Consider the following 17,734-nt stretch of genomic DNA (forward strand, 5'->3'; position numbering starts at 1 on the left):
AAACCCCTTTGCTTTCAGTCTGGTCCCTGCTCTGTACCCCAAGGGGCTGGTTCCTACAAACATGTTCTGCCTCTGCACACAGGCTTCTGGGGGTTCAGAAAGTGGGGTGATGTGACCGGGAAGCTGGAGTGTACCTCCAGGTCTTTCCTGGCTCTGGAGTCACCTCTGAAGTAGAGGCACCCCCCTCCTTCATCCTGGCTCCCCGTGTGGCTGGAATGGAGTGGAGCTTTTTCTCTGCTTCATTGCGTGGAGAGGAAGGGGCTGGCTTTAAGTAAGAACCACATGGAGTGGAAACACTTGGGAGGGGAGTCACAGGTGGCCTTTCTCCAGGTGTGGGGAACCAGTCTCGGGGTTTTTTGAGAGGATCTGTTCTTATGCCCCAGTTGACCCAGCGATGTAAGGGCCAAATGAGTCCAGAGAGCAAACAGCATGCCCTCCCTAAAATCCTACCTCCTTAAAAAAAAAAAATAGCCATGCTATAAATCAGGGATTCCCCAGCCTCTGGGATCTAATGCCTGATGATCTGAGGTGGAGCTGGTACAATAATAACAGAAGTAGAGTGCACAGTGAACGTAACGTGCTTGAATCATCCTGAAACCATCCCCCCTCCCCAGTCCTTGGAAGAATCGTCTTTCACAAAACCTTTCCCTGGTGCCAAAAAGGTTGGGGACCGCTGCTGTAAATGACATGTACGTGAAAGGAAGTCCTTCTAAGTCTTTCTAAAAGAGTGACTCCTAACCTTTTTTGGTGACCTACTTCTTTGAGATGCTGATTAAAGCTACAGACCATCTTTCCAGGAAAAGGAAAAAAAAAGTACATGCACAGACTCCTGCAGACCGCCTGAGGCTTCCTAGGGGCCAGTGGCTACCTTTTCTAGAACATTGATTTTCCACATGTCATCCTGGAGCGCAGGCTGTTTGGCAAGAGGACTGGGGCATCGAGGGCAGGAGTTGTTTTAGATTGTTAGCATTTATAGCCTGCCAGGAGCTGCGTTTCCGTCTGTGTCCTGAATTACTCCAGTGTTGATCCAACAGTCTCAGTAGAGACTGTTGCAATCATACTGCCTAACTGGAAATGGATGCAGCATGGGTGTGCATGTATGTGTGTGTGGTATGTGGGTGTGTGTGCATCCTTGCACATGTGTGTGTGAGATGCCTGCTAGGGAGCTGGTGTGGTGGTGGCTGGGGACAGGGGTGTCCCCGGTCCTCCTTGTGGAGGAGCTTACCGCCCTTCATCAACAGCTGGAGTACGAGCAGGCCCTGAAGCCTTGGACTAGAGCTCCCGATATTTTTTTTTTCTCTTGAATTCAAGGATGAGAAGTGAGCCCATTGAAATATTAAGGATTTGAAATGTAGTTGTGAGGGTGCAGAAAGGGGTGTGTATTTTCTGCTGGGCGTGCCAGGCAGGACAGCGGTTTAGAGAGTACTTTGGTGAATCTTTGAAAGGCAATGTGCACACCTGGTGTCCAGGTTCTTTCCCACCCAGGAATCCACCCCACGGAAGTGCTGGCACAAGTGGGTGAAGGTAGATATGTGGGCACATTCAGTGTGATACTGGATGTGTTAGCAGAAAATTGAAGGACAGACATGGAATACAGAGTGGGTTTTCAAAGTAGTGAGGCAGAGCAATTTGAAGTTGCTAAATAATGTCCAAAGTGTGAAACAACAGCAAAAATGTTGGAAGACATAGACGTAACATAAGATGATAAGATATAATTTGATAAGATATAATTAATTGAATATCTATAAAATGAACTCAAGATGGAGAACTACCAAATTATTATGAGTGATTGCTCCTCAGGAATCAGGCTGTGAAAGAGGTGAGGAAGACTTCCACCTTTTGTGTCAAGATGTAAATATTTGAATGTTTACAAGTCACATAAACGACCATGGTAATTTTTTAACAAAAACTCTGTTTATTTTCATTGTCCTGACACGTCTAATTTTCTTGTTTTGTGTGTGTGTGTTCTATTTTCTGTTTCAGATCCTTGACGAATTCAAAAAGGATTCTTCCGTGTTCCTCTTGGGGTGAGGCACCCTACTGGGTTGTAGTTCTGGGTGGCTGTGCCAGGCAGTGGCGCCCTTGTGGGTCTTCCCAGCCCAGCCACCTGACCTCCAGGAGGTCACCTCTCTGGCAGGCACTGGTCTCCACACAGACGGGGTCCCCTTGCTGGGGAACTGACTATCCTGACACTCAGTTCAGTTCAGTTGCTCAGTCGCGTCCGACTCTTTGCGACCCCACGGACTGCAGCATGCCAGGCTTCCGTGTCCATCACCAGTTCCTGGAGCTTGCTCAAACTCATGTCCATTGAGTCATGGACTCTAATCAATCCAGTGCCATGAATAAATGTGCACAGCAGCAGGACTTGTGGAGTGTTGGGAGGATGGCCCAGAAGGTTCTGTAGAGAAGCCTGCTTGCTTCAGGACGTCCTGGTTAAGCAGGTTGAATCGAATTAAAATGAGTCGAAGCACATAAAGTGCTTTGTGTGGTGCATGCCAAGGCTCATAAATAGTGGTGATGATATGATGGCTAAAACAAGTCTGCAGGACCTGTGAGGCCCTTTACTGAGCTTACTGATTCCCCAGGTGGGAGATCTGTAGTGTGCTGTGTCTCCCAAGCCTCTCCACCTGGGAGAAAGGTTTACTGTGGAGTTAACAGCACCTAGAATGTGATTTGTGGTCTGCCGACCCCGGCCTGCCTTTAGGAACCAGCCCTCATTGATGAAGATGCCCTGGCAACTGTTCCTCTGTTGAGTTCTAAACCAGAAACCTGAAAACTCCAAAGTATTCATTCATCTCAATGAATCTGATTTGTTTGCAGGGTTTTACTGAAAAGATTAGTGTTGAACCATGAGGCTGTTAAGAAAAAAGGCTAGAAATACACTCAGAGACAGTAGACTTTGGACCCTGAGTGTTTAGTAAAGGGATAAAACTTAAAGCGTGTTTTAGCTCCTGTATTTAAAACAAACCCTCCCACCCCCACTGCAGATGCTCAGGGAGAGGTATGCGTTTCCCTGGAGAGCCCTGTTTTACAGGACGTAGCTCGTAGCCCTCCTGGCCGCTTCTGCTGGTCCAGTGAGGTTCTTTGTCCAGCTGATCACCCTCTCCAGGAGGCCAGCGGTCAGGCTGAAGGAGTCCCTGTCTCAGGCGGAAGATTCTCCCATTAGAGGCCCTCCACTGGCTCCCTGGCCCTGGTCTCGCATATTCCAGCGGGTTCTCCCCACCCGCCCAGAGTCGGGGCTTCATCCAGGCCCCTCTCCTGCCTCAGAGCAGACTCTGGGGTCACTTCTCCAGCATTGCCACCCCCTAAATGCACTCCACGGCCAGCCCCACCCTGGCCTCCACTGTCCTGCCTGCCCTGCCTGCCCCTGCGGGACCGGCTGGGAGCAGCTGGGTGTGGATTCCAGGGCCTGATTCTCCGGGGTTCTGGTGTCAGCGCCCCTCTTTGCATCCTCCTGGGTCAAGGCTGTCATCTGAGTGACCTTTGTCTTCCCATCAGCCAGCCCACACCTGACCCCGTGGGGCAGCAGTGGGGGGCTCGGCTGGGCGCCCGGGTGGCTGCGGGCTGGGACCGCCTCCCAACTGCTGACCTCCCCTGTCTAAACACCATCTCTTTCCCCGAGGGCAGCAACACCGACCGGCCGGACGCCTCTGCTGTCCACCTGCACGACTTCCAGCGGTTTCTCTTGCATGAACAGCAGGTGAGGGGAGAGCAGGGTGGGGGGCGCTGTGCCCACAGTTTGTCACCTTGTCGGCATCTGCCGTCAGGAAACAGGAATCGTCTCCTTGCCCAGTGGCACCTGAGGGCTGTGGCTCTGGAATGAGGCTGGCCTCGCAGCAGCCCCTTCCCTGGGCGCAGATGGAGGAGGGGGCGATGGGGACCCTCACCTGCTGGCCTCTGCTCCCCCGCCTCCGGCTTGTCTTGGGGGGCCCTTCCCCGGGAAGCCATCCCTGGCTCGGGGAGGATGAGACTCAGGTGGACGAGCCTGCGGGTCCTGCGAGGGATAAGGCAGCATGCTGTCCTTAGGTGACCTGTGGGTGTCTCTCGGGGTGCTTGCGGGTGGGTCCCGTGCTGGTGGCTGAGTCGGTGTTTGTGTCGGGCAGTGGTTTTTTATGGTGCCATCCGGGCAGGGGCTGCAGAGTCAGGTCAGGGCTATTGGCGTCTAGTGGGGGGAGCCCAGGGCTGCTGTGAGGCAACTGCACCCCACCTTCGCCCCACTCCCGCAGGAAGGAATCCCCCAGCCCCGCGTGTCAGGAGTGCCTCAGGGAGAAGCCAAGCTAGACTGAGAGAAACCTGGCATCCTGTCACGAGCCGTGTGACCTTGGGCAGGTGGTTCGACCTGTCTGTGCCCCGCTTTCCTCCTCTTTGAATGGGGCTGAGAGCCCTGCCTCTCAGAATTGTGGGGTTCGGAGAAGATGGTGCTGACCTTTGCGTGCATGTGTGGGTATGTGTGTACACACATAGTCACATTGTCTGTTCAAAAATGTTATTTCTACCACTGGAGTTTCACGTATTTTATTCCCTTTAGTTGTTTTTAAAGATTTTAAAAGCCTTTATTGAATTTTTACAATACCGCGACTGTTTTGGATTTTGTATTTTTTGGCCCTGAAGCACGTGGGATTCTTAACTCCTTGATGAGGGATCGAACCCTCACCTGTGCATTGGAAGGCACAGTCTTAACCACTGGACTGTGAAGGACGTTCTTTATTTCTGTTTTAATAGACTTTTTAAGAGCAGCTTTAGATTCATGATGATATCCAGCTCATTTACTTTAAAAAATACTTTGTATGTACAGCATCTCAAACAAACACAAAAGTAGACAGGCTGGCATCATAAACTACTGTGGACCCGTCATTCAGATTACAGAATTATGAATGTTTTGCTACTTTCATTTCATCCCTCTTCCATCCCCACATGCACGTGTCTCCCTTCCCTTCCCTCCTCCTTCATTTCTTTGTTGGCAAATTCTAATGGAAACCCCAGACTCTGTATCATTCCATTTGTAAATACTCCAATATGTCTCTCTCGTGAATTGGAGGTTTTTTTTTTAACAAAACAGGACAATAGCACTCCTGTTAACACCTTTCGCAACCAGCGCTAACTTCTTAGTGTCAGCACCCATCCCGTGTTCAGATGCCATTGGTTGTAGGGAGATTGATGAACAGAGACACACACTTGGACGAGGCCGGCCGCAGGAAGGTCCAGGCGGAGCGGGTAGCTGCGGTGGTTCATGATGAATGGTGATCAGGATGCTGGGGTGCATGGGAGTGACCAAGGGAAGTCTTACTTGCCCGCCTGGGACTATGACACAGGGCAGGTGAAATGAGGGGGATAGATGAAGTCTCTTGGACCCAATTACATGTAAGGTGCTGAACTGCCCGGAGATTGAAGCAGAGAGAGAGGCACCCATGCTGTCTGCTTTTTCTCCATGCTCTTGCTTGCACTGAATTACTCAGTTTTGTAGGGAGGTGTTGGAGTTAAATGGTGAAACCCCTGGGGACAACTTACCATGTATCCTGGATCCACCGCCTTGTGCAGGGTAGTGATATTCCCGGGAGAGTCCGTTCCTGGATCCACCACCTCGTGCAGGGCAGTGATATTCCCGGCAGGGTCCATTCCTGGATCCACCGCCTCGTGCAGGGCAGTGACATTCCTGGGAGAGTCCGCTTGCCCCACACTGGCCCCATCACTGGGCTGCCCTCAGAGGTCAGGGTCACGGGCCGGCTGCAGAGTGCAGAGAGTTCGGATCCCACATCCGGGGGCCAGGACGCGGGCAGACTGCGTGCCTCCGTGTGCGTGTGCGTGGTGGGAGCAAGGGCTGGGGCCTGGGGCCATCAGTCACATGGACCCTAAATGTCTCTGTGGGTCGCTGAGCCGGTGACCCGGGGCCTGGAGGCTCATGTGAAATAACCGCTGCCACACTTGGTGTGCGAGTTAGTGCAAGTTTCTCAGAAAACACTTTGGGAAAAATGCAGTTAATATGGAAACTTTGAAAACAGCCTTCTGCACTTTAATAACTGCTCTCCTAGGAACTTATCCTAAAGAAATGACAGCAGCATATTTTTTTTTTGGAGGTAGGGTGTACTTAATACAATCAAATATTTCAAGTATAATTTACGTGAAACATAACTTGGAAAATACATGTGCTCCGATGCATATATTTTAAAAAGCTTTATGTAAACCTCATGTCAGGAAATGCCCATTAGTTATTGAAGATGGAGGGCAAGGAGATTATTATACAAAAGTATTTTGAGGGACTATCTTATGCTTCATTAAAACAAAGGTTTAGGTTGTTTGAAGTAATTAGGTAAGAGCAGATAGGAAAGCTACAGAAAAAGAAAGCAATCAGAATGATATCCACCAGATAAGATTTTGAATATTCCTTCACTCTGAATTCTTTGCCAGCTAAAATATTTTCTAGATCACTCCAATTTCCACGGTGAGACTTGTTTACATTTGGTATCAAAACTAATGATGACATTTATTATTTTGGTTTCACTTTCCTTTTGGCGTCTTTATGTTTCTTTGGACAGTCCATACTTAAGTTGTTTGTTCTGATTTCCCAAGAATTCCTGCTAATATTACTTCCCACTCCTCTCCAGAAAAAGTCTGAGCCATGAAGTCTGTCATCATTCTTAGAGAAGAGGAAAAATCTAGTAGTCTCTTTCTCAGGTAATGATACTTCTTCAGGGCTGTGCTTTTTGTCATCTTCTTCAGTAACGTCTTCCTCTTCTGAACTGCTGTCTTGGAAACCAGGGTCTCCCTGCCAGGTGATCTTCCCAGGTTTTACTGCTTCAACTCTATAGGTCTCTTCCTTTTCATCTTTGGCATCAGACTCAAAGGAAAATGTGAATCTGCTGGTTTGTTCATCCCAAATCATCAGAGCTGTAGGGTCCTGGACTACCTCAGCTTTCTCTCCATCAGAGTCCAAATTCCAAGATGTGTCATCTTCCTTTCCACTGGTATCTTTTACAGTCTGGAATATTTGTTTTAAATCTGTAGCAATGTTATAATCCTATCACTTCATGGCAAATAGATGGGGAAACAATGGAAACAGTGACAGATTTTATTTTTTGGGTTCCAAAATCACTGCAGATGGTGACTGCAGCCATGAAATTAAAAGACGCTTGCTCCTTGGAAGAAAAGCTATGACCAACCTAGACAGCATATTAAAAAGCAGAGACATTACTTTACCAACAAAGGTCCATCTAGTCAAAGCTGTGGTTTTTCCAGTGGTCATGTATGGATGTGAGAGTTGGACTATAAAGAAAGCTGAGTGCCGGAGAATTCATGTTTGTTTGTTTTTTTTCCCATTTATTTTTATTAGTTGGAGGCTAATTACTTTACAATATTGTAGTGGTTTTTGCCATACATTGACATGAATCAGCCATGGATTTTGAACTCTGGTGTTGGAGAAGACTCTTGAGAGTCCGCAAAAAGATCCAACCAGTCAATCCTAAAGGAAATTAGTCCTGAATATTCACTGGAAGGACTGATGCTGAAGCTGAAACTCCGATACTTTGGCCACCTGAGGCGAAGAGCTGACTAATTTGAAAAGACCCTGATGCTGGGAAAGATTGAAGGTGGGAGGAGAAGGGGACGACAGAGGATGAGATGGTTGGATGGCATCACCAACGCGATGGACATGAGTTGGAGCAAGCTCCAGGAGTTGGGATGGACAGGGAGGCCTGGCATGCTGTGGTTCATGGGGTCGCAGAGAGTCAGACACGCCAGAGACTGAGCTGAACTGAACTGAATGTTATAACACATTTCTTTAGACACCTCAGGTAGTTTCTCAGCTTCCTCCCTTTTCTTCTTTTGTTTTGCTTTACTTTCTTTGAGTTTATCATCTTGCCTTCTTTCATAAGCGGCATGGTCATGCCTCATTGAATCATAATGTCTGATGTCCTTAAATTTCTTTGCAGCTACTGATCCTTTGCTTGTAGAATTGCTTAAGCTGATCTGCAAAATGCTCTGCACAACATTCAGGGCTTTCAAAAAAACTTTTCTGCAGCAAGCTCTTCCTCCTCAGCAGTTTTCTTTTCATTTATTTCTTCCTGTTCCTCTTTACTATCACTTTCTAGAAATCGGGAGCCAGTGCCAAAGTGAGACTGCAAATTCATGAGCTTCTGTCCAGCTCTGCCCTCAAACTGAGGTTTAATTCTGAACCTGTTATTGTCATCTTCAGAACAAGATTCCTCATCATCACTGCTGTCAAAGAGCTTCCCAGAGGCTCTACCCATGGACTCTTACCAGTTCCTCTCCTGGATGGCTTTGCTTCTGAGTGGATATCTCCTGTTTCACTTTCACTATTGGAACCAAAGATGATGTGCGTCGGCTTGTCCTCTGCATGACTGTCCAAATTTGCCAGAGCATTGTGCACCAACTTCTTTTGGACTTCTTTTGCTTTCTGCCTTGCCTCTAAGGCTGCCAAATGTTTCTGATTATCTTCAGCATGCTTATCCTTAGCACTAACATCTGATGAACTGTTAACAGAAAGTGGGAAGTCAGTTTTGCTTCCCTGGGAGTCTCCTTGAGAAAACCTCTGGTGGTTTCTTAGGGGCCTTGGAGCTGCACAGATGTGGCCTCCGATCAGAGTCCTCTCCTGAGTTTCTAGTCCTGTGGCAACAGTCTTCATCAAGGCCTCTGCTGCGAGTCTTAGCACCAGCACTTAAAGATTTCTTATCTTTCAGTGGCAGCAGACTAGAAATAGGATTCCTGTTTGTCTTTTCTGAACTGTTAGGGGACACCTGCTTTGTGACCCTGGCTCTCAAAGGAAGACTGTGTCTTTTGAGGCTGAATTTGGTTTGAGTCATTTGACTCCTTTGCATGTTGGAAAGGAGTCTGTTCACTTGATGGGCCATTAGCACACAGGGACCATTTTTCCATGGACATGTTCTTGGGTTCCTCAAGTTTCAAGGAAATTTGATCTTTATTAATATTGTTAGAGGCGACACTCTCTTGCAAGGATTTTTTCATTGATTCCTTTCCGTGGAGACAGCCCACTCCTTTGAAAGCCTGAAATTTTGACTTTAAGGTATTTTCCTTTGGTTTCTGTTTTCCATGTGGGTTCTCTTTTCCTTCTAAAAGAGAAGCCACAATCTCCTCGGGACGACTATGCTGCTGGCCTCTGCGGAGGTCACCTGGAGTCCTGTGGCTCTTGGAGGCCCTGTCACGCTTGGCCGTGGTTTCCTGGCCATTGCTCTCAGTCTTTTGGAGCCTCCTGGTTACTGCCAGCCAACTGTTCCAAATCAGCCAAAGTCAGATCCACACGGAGACAGTTTTCCATCAAGGTGTTATACTCCTTATCTCCTTCAGACTCAGTTGATTCTGATATGGAATTAGCATCTTCACTGGACTCAATCAGAGATTTGCAACCAAGAGCCTTAACTCTGTGACTGAGGGCTATCTCTATTTTTTCTTTTTTGTACTTTATTACAGCCATCAGAAAGAGCATGCTTTTTTAATGTTTTTCAAATAAGTTTTCTTGTACATAGACTTTTCTGTCTGTGAAAAATCTACACTGTTTTTGATCTTGCCAGAACTTTTTTCCTTGCAGTGATTTCATCTGTGTCTCCTGAAGCAGAATCACAGCCACTTTCTATAACATTATTTTCACTGTTGAGACAAGAGACACTGTTTTTGAGGCCTAAACCTGCTGAAGTATGAAATTTGTGAAAATCAGATTTAAAAATCATCCCTTACAACTTCAAAGGAATCATTTTCAATTTCATTTGAGGACCATGTCGTTTTTCTCTAAGTTTTCCTCTCTTGCAATGATTAGTCTTAATTCATCTTCAGAATCAGTATCATCATCAGATAGGCTATTTCTGTTTTTGGTAGTTTCTAAACCAGAAGTCTGAAAAAATACATTTTAAAATTTCTGACCATCATCATCATCAGTTGTAGAGGGTGATTTAGGAGTAATGGAATTATGGGGTGTTTCTTGTGCAACCTGTTGTTTTAAATGTGGACTCTGTTACGCCGCGAGGTTTTGATCTGATGGTTAGAGATGCAGCGGGACCCTCATTCTTCTGCACTTTTATTGTCTTCTTGGCAGGGCTGTGAAAGTCAGAGAATTCTCCTTGCCGTTTCTTACTCATAGGATCATTCCCTCCTTCCAGTTCCCAAGTGAGGTTGGATATAGGGACAGCATTTGTGAAATCCTCCCCTATCTTCTTTAAGTTGTGGCAGTATTTTGAGGGATCATACTTCGGGATTTTACGTTTATGTTCATTCTTTAGATGAAGGACAGGGAAGACTCTTCCAGATTTACTCCCAACCCAGGTTTTGTGCCCTGGTACTTCTGTTCCTGGCAGTTTTCACATGGAAATCCACCACCTCCATCTTTTCTAACAAGCTGGTGTGATGGTGGCATTTTAATAGATGTGAGAATTTCAGAGAACCCGTCTGAATTTCCATCTGGGGACTGGTCAAGTGGGCTGCAGTCCAGCCCTGGGAGGGACAGGTGACGTGAACTGACCTGAATCTGATGTGTCTGGGACTCACTGTTGGGTCAGTTTATTTAATGACCTGAAGCCTCAGCTATCTTATTTATTTAACCAGAGAATAATATTATACGTAGCTCCTGGGCTTGTGTGAGTTCAAAATGAGCCACACATGACAAGGTTGAGGGCAAAGCCTGGCGTGCCGCCCTGCCCAGCGCGGACCACCTCACCGCAGTTAATTCTCTCCTCATATTCTCATCATTGCCATTATTGCAGTTGCCAGCACAATACCCCACACCACAGAGACACATTTTTTTTTTTCATTTTCAGCCATGTGGCATGTGGGGTCTTAGTACTCTGACTGGGGAACAAGCCGGTGCCCCCTGCATTGAAATGGTAGAGTTTTAACCACTGGACCACCAGGGAAGTCCCACCAAGTAGAAACATTTACTAACCCCCTAGGATATTCATATTTTAAACTCCTTTAGGCAGAAGATTTCTTTTTCACAGCCATTTCAGTTCCAGGTTATGTCGGCTCGGTACCCATGATTTTTTATGCAAAAGCTCTATAGGAGAAGGAAGTAGGAAGCTTCTGGCCTTTGCAGGGCATCTAGGCCTGGCAAGGTGTTTGCATTAAGTATCCTACAATTTGAGTCTCCTACTCTGGTATTCAAAGATTGTAACACCCTGGACACAAATGAACCAGCTGCTCCCCTGGCTCCTGGCTGTTGGGTGTCCTTCATCCAAGTCAATTTGCAAGAATCAACAGTGAGGCTTGTTGTTGACTTACACCTACCTCATTTGTGTCTGCCCGTATGCTCTTCTTTCAAACTTCCTGTTCTGACCTTCCCATCCAACCACACGTAGCTGGTAGCACATCTGGTTTTATTTTTCTTACAGATAGAGGTTTTAGAATATTAGGAATTCAGAAAACATGAGCCAAAATTGAATCCTTGGGTCATATTTTATCGTTTTGTCTAGGAATATTTGGGGATTTAGGGTTTGAAGAGAAAACAGTGAAGTTCTTTCCGTTATATGTTCTTTTTTCTAAGGGCTTCCGAATTTCTGAGACTGGGCAGAAGCTGTTTTTGAACTGGTCATGTATCTTTCAGACCTTATTGGTGTCTGAGTAGCAATACTTTGCTGATCTTGACCGATTCTGTGTCGGTTTTCCGAAGTTTGGTTATTTGGAAGCCTTGCTGTCCGAATTACTAGCTGTGTGAAGTTGGGATCATGTGATGTTCTGAGCTTCTGCGTCCTTATCTCTAAAATGACAGTGACAGTATGTGACTTGCAGAATTGTCTGGATGGAACCAGATGTCACAGGAGGATGACAACCGACCATTCATGTTGCTGTGATTTGAGCACCTTCTGTGTACCAGGTGCTGTTTTAAGCACAGAACTTTTTTTTTCCCATTTATTTTTATTAGTTGGAGGCTAATTACTTTACATTATTGTAGTGGTTTTTGTCATACATTGACATGAATCAGCCATGGATTTACATGTGTTCCCCATCCCGATCCCCCCTCCCACCTCCCTCCCCATCCCATCCCTCTGGGTCTTCCCAGTGCACCAGCTCTGAGCACTTGTCTCATGCATCCAGCCTGGGCTGGTGATCTGTTTCACACTAGATAATATACATGTTTCGATGCTGTTCTCTCGAAACATCCCAGCCTTGCCTTCTCCCAGAGTCCAAAAGTCTGTTCTGTACATCTGTGTCTCTTTTTCTGTTTTGCATATAGGGTTATCATTACCATCTTTATAAATTCCATATATATGTGTTAGTATACTGTATTGGTCTTTATCTTTCTGGCTTACTTCACTCTGTATAATGGGCTCCAGTTTCATCCATCTCATTAGAACTGATTCAAATGTATTCTTTTTAATGGCTGAGTAATATTCCATGGTGTATATGTACCACAGCTTCCTTATCCATTCGTCTGCTGATGGGCATCTAGGTTGCTTCCATGTCCTGGATATTATAAACAGTGCTGCGATGAACATTGGGGTGCACGTGTCTCTTTCAGATCTGGTTTCCTCAGTGTGTATGCCCAGAAGTGGGATTGCTGGGTCATATGGCAGTTCTATTTCCAGTTTTTTAAGGAATCTCCACACTGTTTTCCATAGTGGCTGTACTAGTTTGCATTCCCACCAACAGTGTAAGAGGGTTCCCTTTTCTCCACACCCTCTCCAGCATTTATTGCTTGTAGACTTTTGGATAGCAGCCATTCTGACTGGTGTGTAGTGGTACCTCATTGTGGTTTTGATTTGCATTTCTCTGATGATGAGTGATGTTGAGCATCTTTTCATGTGTTTGTTAGCCATCTGTATGTCTTCTTTGGAGAAATATCTGTTTAGTTCTCTGGCCCATTTTTTGATTGGGTCATTTATTTTTCTGGAATTGAGCTGCAGGAGTTGTTTTAAGCACAGAACTTTTATTTCATCCAGTCCTTCACAGCCTCTGTGCTTAGGTATCATTATTCCCAGGTAATGGACGAGGAGCTCAGAGAGGGTCTTTAACTTGCCCACCATCAGCCAGGGGAATAACCCTAGTTGTCTGACATAACTGTGCTCCCCTCCTCTTCAGGCTAGCAAGTGTGAAGAATTAGCTTAGAGCAGGAGTCGGCAGACTATAGCCACAGACCGCATCTGGCCCACAGCTTGTTCTTTATAAATAAAGTTTTATTTATAAACACAACCATGGCCATTTGTGTGCCTGTTGTCTGTGGTTCTTTCTGCACTATTATGGAAGAATTGAGTGGTTGCGGCCAAAAGCCTAAAATCTTTACTCTCTGGTCCGTTAGGGAAAATGTGTGCTGTGTGTAGGGTGAGGCCTTGATGGTATGCATGTCCAGAATACATCCATGTTTCAGTGATTGACTAAAACTGGATCCTGGGAGGTAACTGCTGCTGCTGCTGCTAAGTCACTTCAGTCGTGTCCGACTCTGTGTGACCCCGTAGATGGCAGCCCACCTGGCTCCCCCGTCCTTGGGATTCTCCAGGCAAGAACACTGGAGTGGGTTGCCATTTCCTTCTCCAATGCAGGAAAGTGAAAAGTGAAAGTGAAGTCGCTCAGTCGTGTCTGACTCTTAGCGACCCCATGGACTGCAGCCTACCAGGCTCCTCCGTCCATGGGATTTTCCAGGCAAGAGTACTGGAGTGGGTCACCATTGCCTTCTCCGTCTGGGAGGTAAAGAATTTTGCAAAGTCCTCTTTCTGATGATTTCACGTTCTTTTTATCATTCTAAGGAGCTTTGGGCTCAGGATCTGAGCAAAGTCCGTGAGCGGATGACGAAGTTTATTGACGACACCATGAGGGAAACTGCTGAACCCTTCTTGTTTGTGGATGAGGTGAGTGAGCTCCCTGTCCTGTGGGCATGGCTTCTGGATTCACATCGCTGTCCTCCAAAGTGTATCTTCTAGGTCTCTTCCCTTGGAGGGCTTTGCTGCTAGATGTCCCTAGACTGCCTCTCTCAGTCAAGAGCTGTTTTTTTCCTTGGTCCTAAACCATCATAGTCTTTGATCTTTCTCCTCCTCCTCTGATCACATAGGTGAAATCTTTTCTTTTGCCGCTAGAGGGAGTTGCTGCCAGCGAGCCTTAAACCATCACAAGGACAGCACTAGAATTGCAGGGTTTGTGTGGCTTTTTGCAGGATGTGGAAATGGGTGCCCTTGGCCCCGCGTGAGGCCGCAGGGGCTGAGGGGAACTGGGGAGCTCCCTTCGCCCCACGCAAGGTTGTCCCCAGGAAGTAGTGTCACTCAGGCTTCTGTGTTCTTTTCTAAGGGGTCAGGAACTGGTAGATGGAGTTTCTTGCCTTTTAGATATCACGATACTGGCGGTGTTCTGCTTCTCATATCGGATGGTGCGTTCACAAATGTTCATGGTGTTATTGTCTCCAAGCCCTTGTATATGGGCAGCGTGTACTCTTGTAGCCTCATATACTTGAGGAAACGTATTGAAAAGGAAATTAACTGTATAGGTCAGCGAAGCGTGTGTTCATACAGCCTGTTGCAAGCCGAGTTTTCTGCTTTGGAAACGGGTGGCTGAGGCCAGGGGGCCGTGTGTTGAATCTTCGCATGCCGTCCCCCTGAGCTGACACAGGCCCGCAGGAGCCAGTCGCCACCCGTGCCTCGCGTGGTGACCCCGCATGTCTGTGACTCCCCTAGTTCCTCACGTTCCTGTTTTCCCGGGAGAACAGCATCTGGGACGAGAAGTATGACGTGGTGGACATGCAGGACATGAACAACCCCTTGTCTCATTACTGGATCTCCTCGTCTCACAACACGTGAGTCTCCCCGCCAGCCTGCGGCCCGTCAGGCAAAAGGGTGGTACAGAGGGCACTCCGGTGCGCTGCTCCGGCAGAGCGTGTGGGCAGTGGGCAGAGTGCAGGCCCTCGCTGCTCACGCTGGGCTATATGGAAGCTGCTGGAGGGGAGGGGAGATGCATCTGTCTTTCCTAGTTGGTATTGCCTTAGTAATCCTTTTTCTGTGGCCCTAAGAGGCAGGTTGATAAAGCCAGTTTGCCCAGTTTGGGCGTCTCATTCATAGCTGTTGCTGTTGTTGAGTCCCTCAGTCATGTCTGACTCTTTGTGACCCCAAGGACTGCAACACGCTAGGCTCCCCTGTCCTTCACTATCTCCCTGACTTTGCTCAAACTCACATCCATTGAGTCAGCGATGCCATCCAACCAGCTCATCCTCTGTAGTCCCCTTCTCCTCCCGCCCTCAATCTTTCCCAGCCTCAGGGTCTTTTCCAATGAGTCAGCTCTTCGCATCAGGTGGCCAAAGTATTGGAGCTTCAGCTTCAGCATCACTCCTTCCAGTGAATATTCAGGGTTGATTTCCTTTAGGATGGACTGGTTGGATCTCCTTGCAGTCCAAGGGACTCTCAAGAGTCTTCTCCAGCACCACAGTTCGAAAGCGTCAGTTCTTCGGTGCTCAGCCTTCTTTATGGTCCAGCTCTTAGGAAAGCAGTTGAATTAGTCACTGAACTGACTTTTACTGAGAGTTCGCCTTGCGCCAGGCCCTGGGCTTGCATTTCCACTGCAGGGGGCTTGGGTTCAGTCCCTGGTTGAGAAACAAAGATCCCGCATACCGCACAGTGGGGCCAAAAAATAGAAAAACACGGGGGAGTGGGCAGGATCAGCCCCTGTCCTCCTGTGTTTGGATGGGGAAAGGGCCTCCCTGAGTCTCAGCGATGAGCAGGAGTTGGTGAGAGAACAGGTGGCGAGGTGAGGAGGAGGGCTTCAGACACAGGAACAGCACATGCAAATGTCCGGGGGCAGGAGGAACTGAGAGGAGTCTAGTAAGACGAGAGCACAGACCCTGGGACGGCGAGTGGCCGGCGACGAGGCCAGCAGGTCAGCTTGAGTGGGATCTGTGAAGGCAGTGGGAGCCCCCGCCGATGGATTTTAGGACGGAGACCAGCACACTCAAATGTGTATCTTTGGGAGTGTGCCCTGATTGAAAAAAAGGGCAGACAGGAAGGGAGAAATGGGTGTGCACTCAAGCTCTGATCCTCGGTCTGCTTTATAAGGTGAGGGTGGAGGCCTTCGGTCCTGGGCTGTTGACTGGCACTTTCCCAAGTGTCGTCCAGACAGGAGGTGGAGAGCAGGCCCTGAGGTTTGTCTCCAGGCATTTTGGAAGACACCTTCCTATTCAGGGGCGAAGGGACTTCATAGTTCTCATTCCTACCTTTGGTTTGAATACGTGTTGGAGAATGGCGGATTCTGCCAAACCCAGAAGACGGCTGAGCAACACAGACTCTTAAAGGAGGGCAATGTAGATGGTAGGGAGGAGAGTGATAAAAATTGGTCTTTCTGCATCAGCTTTGGTGGACGTAGTTCACGGGGTAGCAGTTCCATTTATCCTGTGCCGGGCCTGGGGCCCTGAGGTCAGAATGATGGCCCACCTCTGCCTTGTGTAGCCTGGGGGGCAGCTGTCAGGAGTTGTCCGTTTATCATTGTCCATCAGTCTCACTCCTGATTCCCTTCGACCACGTTTTCCTTGAAAGAACACACGTTCTCCACCCCACCCTTGGGTTTCCAGGATGGTTCCCCTTCACCTCCCATGGCCATAGCCTGAGTCTGAGGCTCCTGTCTCGGCATGTGATTGCCTGTGTCTGGCCCAGATCCTAATGAGGGGTGAGGTGGGGGGAATCATTCTAGACAGGAAGAACTCAGGGCATTGGGGGCTCAGGCTGAGAAGTTCCCCAGGGGCGCCCCGAGGTGCAGGCCTGCCCCCACATGGCCCCCGCTCCCGCAGGTACCTCACGGGGGACCAGCTGCGGAGCGAGTCGTCCCCGGAGGCCTACATCCGCTGCCTGCGGATGGGCTGCCGCTGCATCGAGCGTGAGTACCCGCCCGCCGGATGCCTTGGGTGGGGGCCCGAGGGGTGGGGGTGGGCGGGGCAGCCTGGGGGCGGAGCCAGGCGGCCCCCGCCAGGCCGGGGCTTTCCCCCAAAGACGGGGTCCCCCACAACAAGGAGGGACGTTGGGCCTGGCCAGGTCGGACAGTGGTCTTCTTGGGCAGTGGTCTTCTTGTTCGGAAAGCGTCCAGATACAGCTGAGAGGCTGGGAAGCCCGTCGTAAAGATGGCCTTCCTGTCCTGCGGCCCCTCGGGGCTGTAGTTAGAGGCAGGAGGGCGCCCTGCGCGGTTCAGCAGGGGTCCCTGAGCGCCTGTGCCCGGGTGCCCGTAGCTGCCCCACACAGGCGACTCCAGGCCCCTGGACGTGGCTGGGAGCGGGTGCTTCCTCCTGACGCCCCAGCCTGACCCCTGCCAGGGGCTCCTGGGTGTGCCAGGCTGGGAAAGGCACAAGGCGCTGATGTAGGCCCCAGCTCAGTCAGAAACAGTCATCAGGTATCAGACCTTAATGGCAGTTCCTCCTACAGAGTGCTGCCTCGTTTATGCCTTTTTCTGTCTTAGGGAAAAAGCAAATGTGAAAAAAATTTAGTTCGAAACTGTCAGCTCCTGTCTCCTCTGGGGGTTAAAAATATAGAGGCTGTTCACCTTCTATGTAACCATGAATCTCGAAAAATAAATCTCTCACTGCTCTGTAATGTTCACTCTGGCAGAGAAAGCAAGCCAGAGTTTAGACAAGTCATATCAGAAGATAAAACGCACGATAAATCTCTGTTAAAAAAGTTTGAACTAGTGTCTTTGGGACGGACGTGTGGCATCACAAAGGGACCTTTAATTAGACCACCCAGTCTTCCTATAACGTGCATGCAGCTAACGCGTGTCCTCAGGCTGGTGGCCCCGGGCTGGCCGGGTCTGGCCTGGTGTCCGG

General features: G+C 48.5%; 1 protein-coding gene and 1 pseudogene across 3 annotated transcripts in view; one reads left to right on the forward strand and one right to left on the reverse strand.

Moving 5' to 3' along the window:
* Nucleotides 1-17,734, forward strand: part of PLCG2 (phospholipase C gamma 2) — a 166,756-nt gene that overhangs the window by 81,543 nt on the left and 67,479 nt on the right. For all 3 annotated transcript variants that reach the window (XR_006340442.1, XM_043898142.1, XM_043898141.1), the window contains exons 8-12: nucleotides 1,984-2,027; nucleotides 3,628-3,700; nucleotides 13,698-13,799; nucleotides 14,616-14,734; nucleotides 16,712-16,797. Coding sequence is in view for 2 of the 3 variants with exons in the window: in XM_043898142.1 (XP_043754077.1) it covers nucleotides 1,984-2,027; nucleotides 3,628-3,700; nucleotides 13,698-13,799; nucleotides 14,616-14,734; nucleotides 16,712-16,797 (424 nt within the window). In the remaining variant the exon portion in view is untranslated. The remainder of the gene's footprint in view (nucleotides 1-1,983; nucleotides 2,028-3,627; nucleotides 3,701-13,697; nucleotides 13,800-14,615; nucleotides 14,735-16,711; nucleotides 16,798-17,734) is intronic.
* Nucleotides 6,485-10,422, reverse strand: LOC122691394 (annotated as a pseudogene).

Source organism: Cervus elaphus, chromosome 4 (assembly GCF_910594005.1).
Source record: "Cervus elaphus chromosome 4, mCerEla1.1, whole genome shotgun sequence".
Classification (NCBI taxonomy): domain Eukaryota; kingdom Metazoa; phylum Chordata; class Mammalia; order Artiodactyla; family Cervidae; genus Cervus; species Cervus elaphus.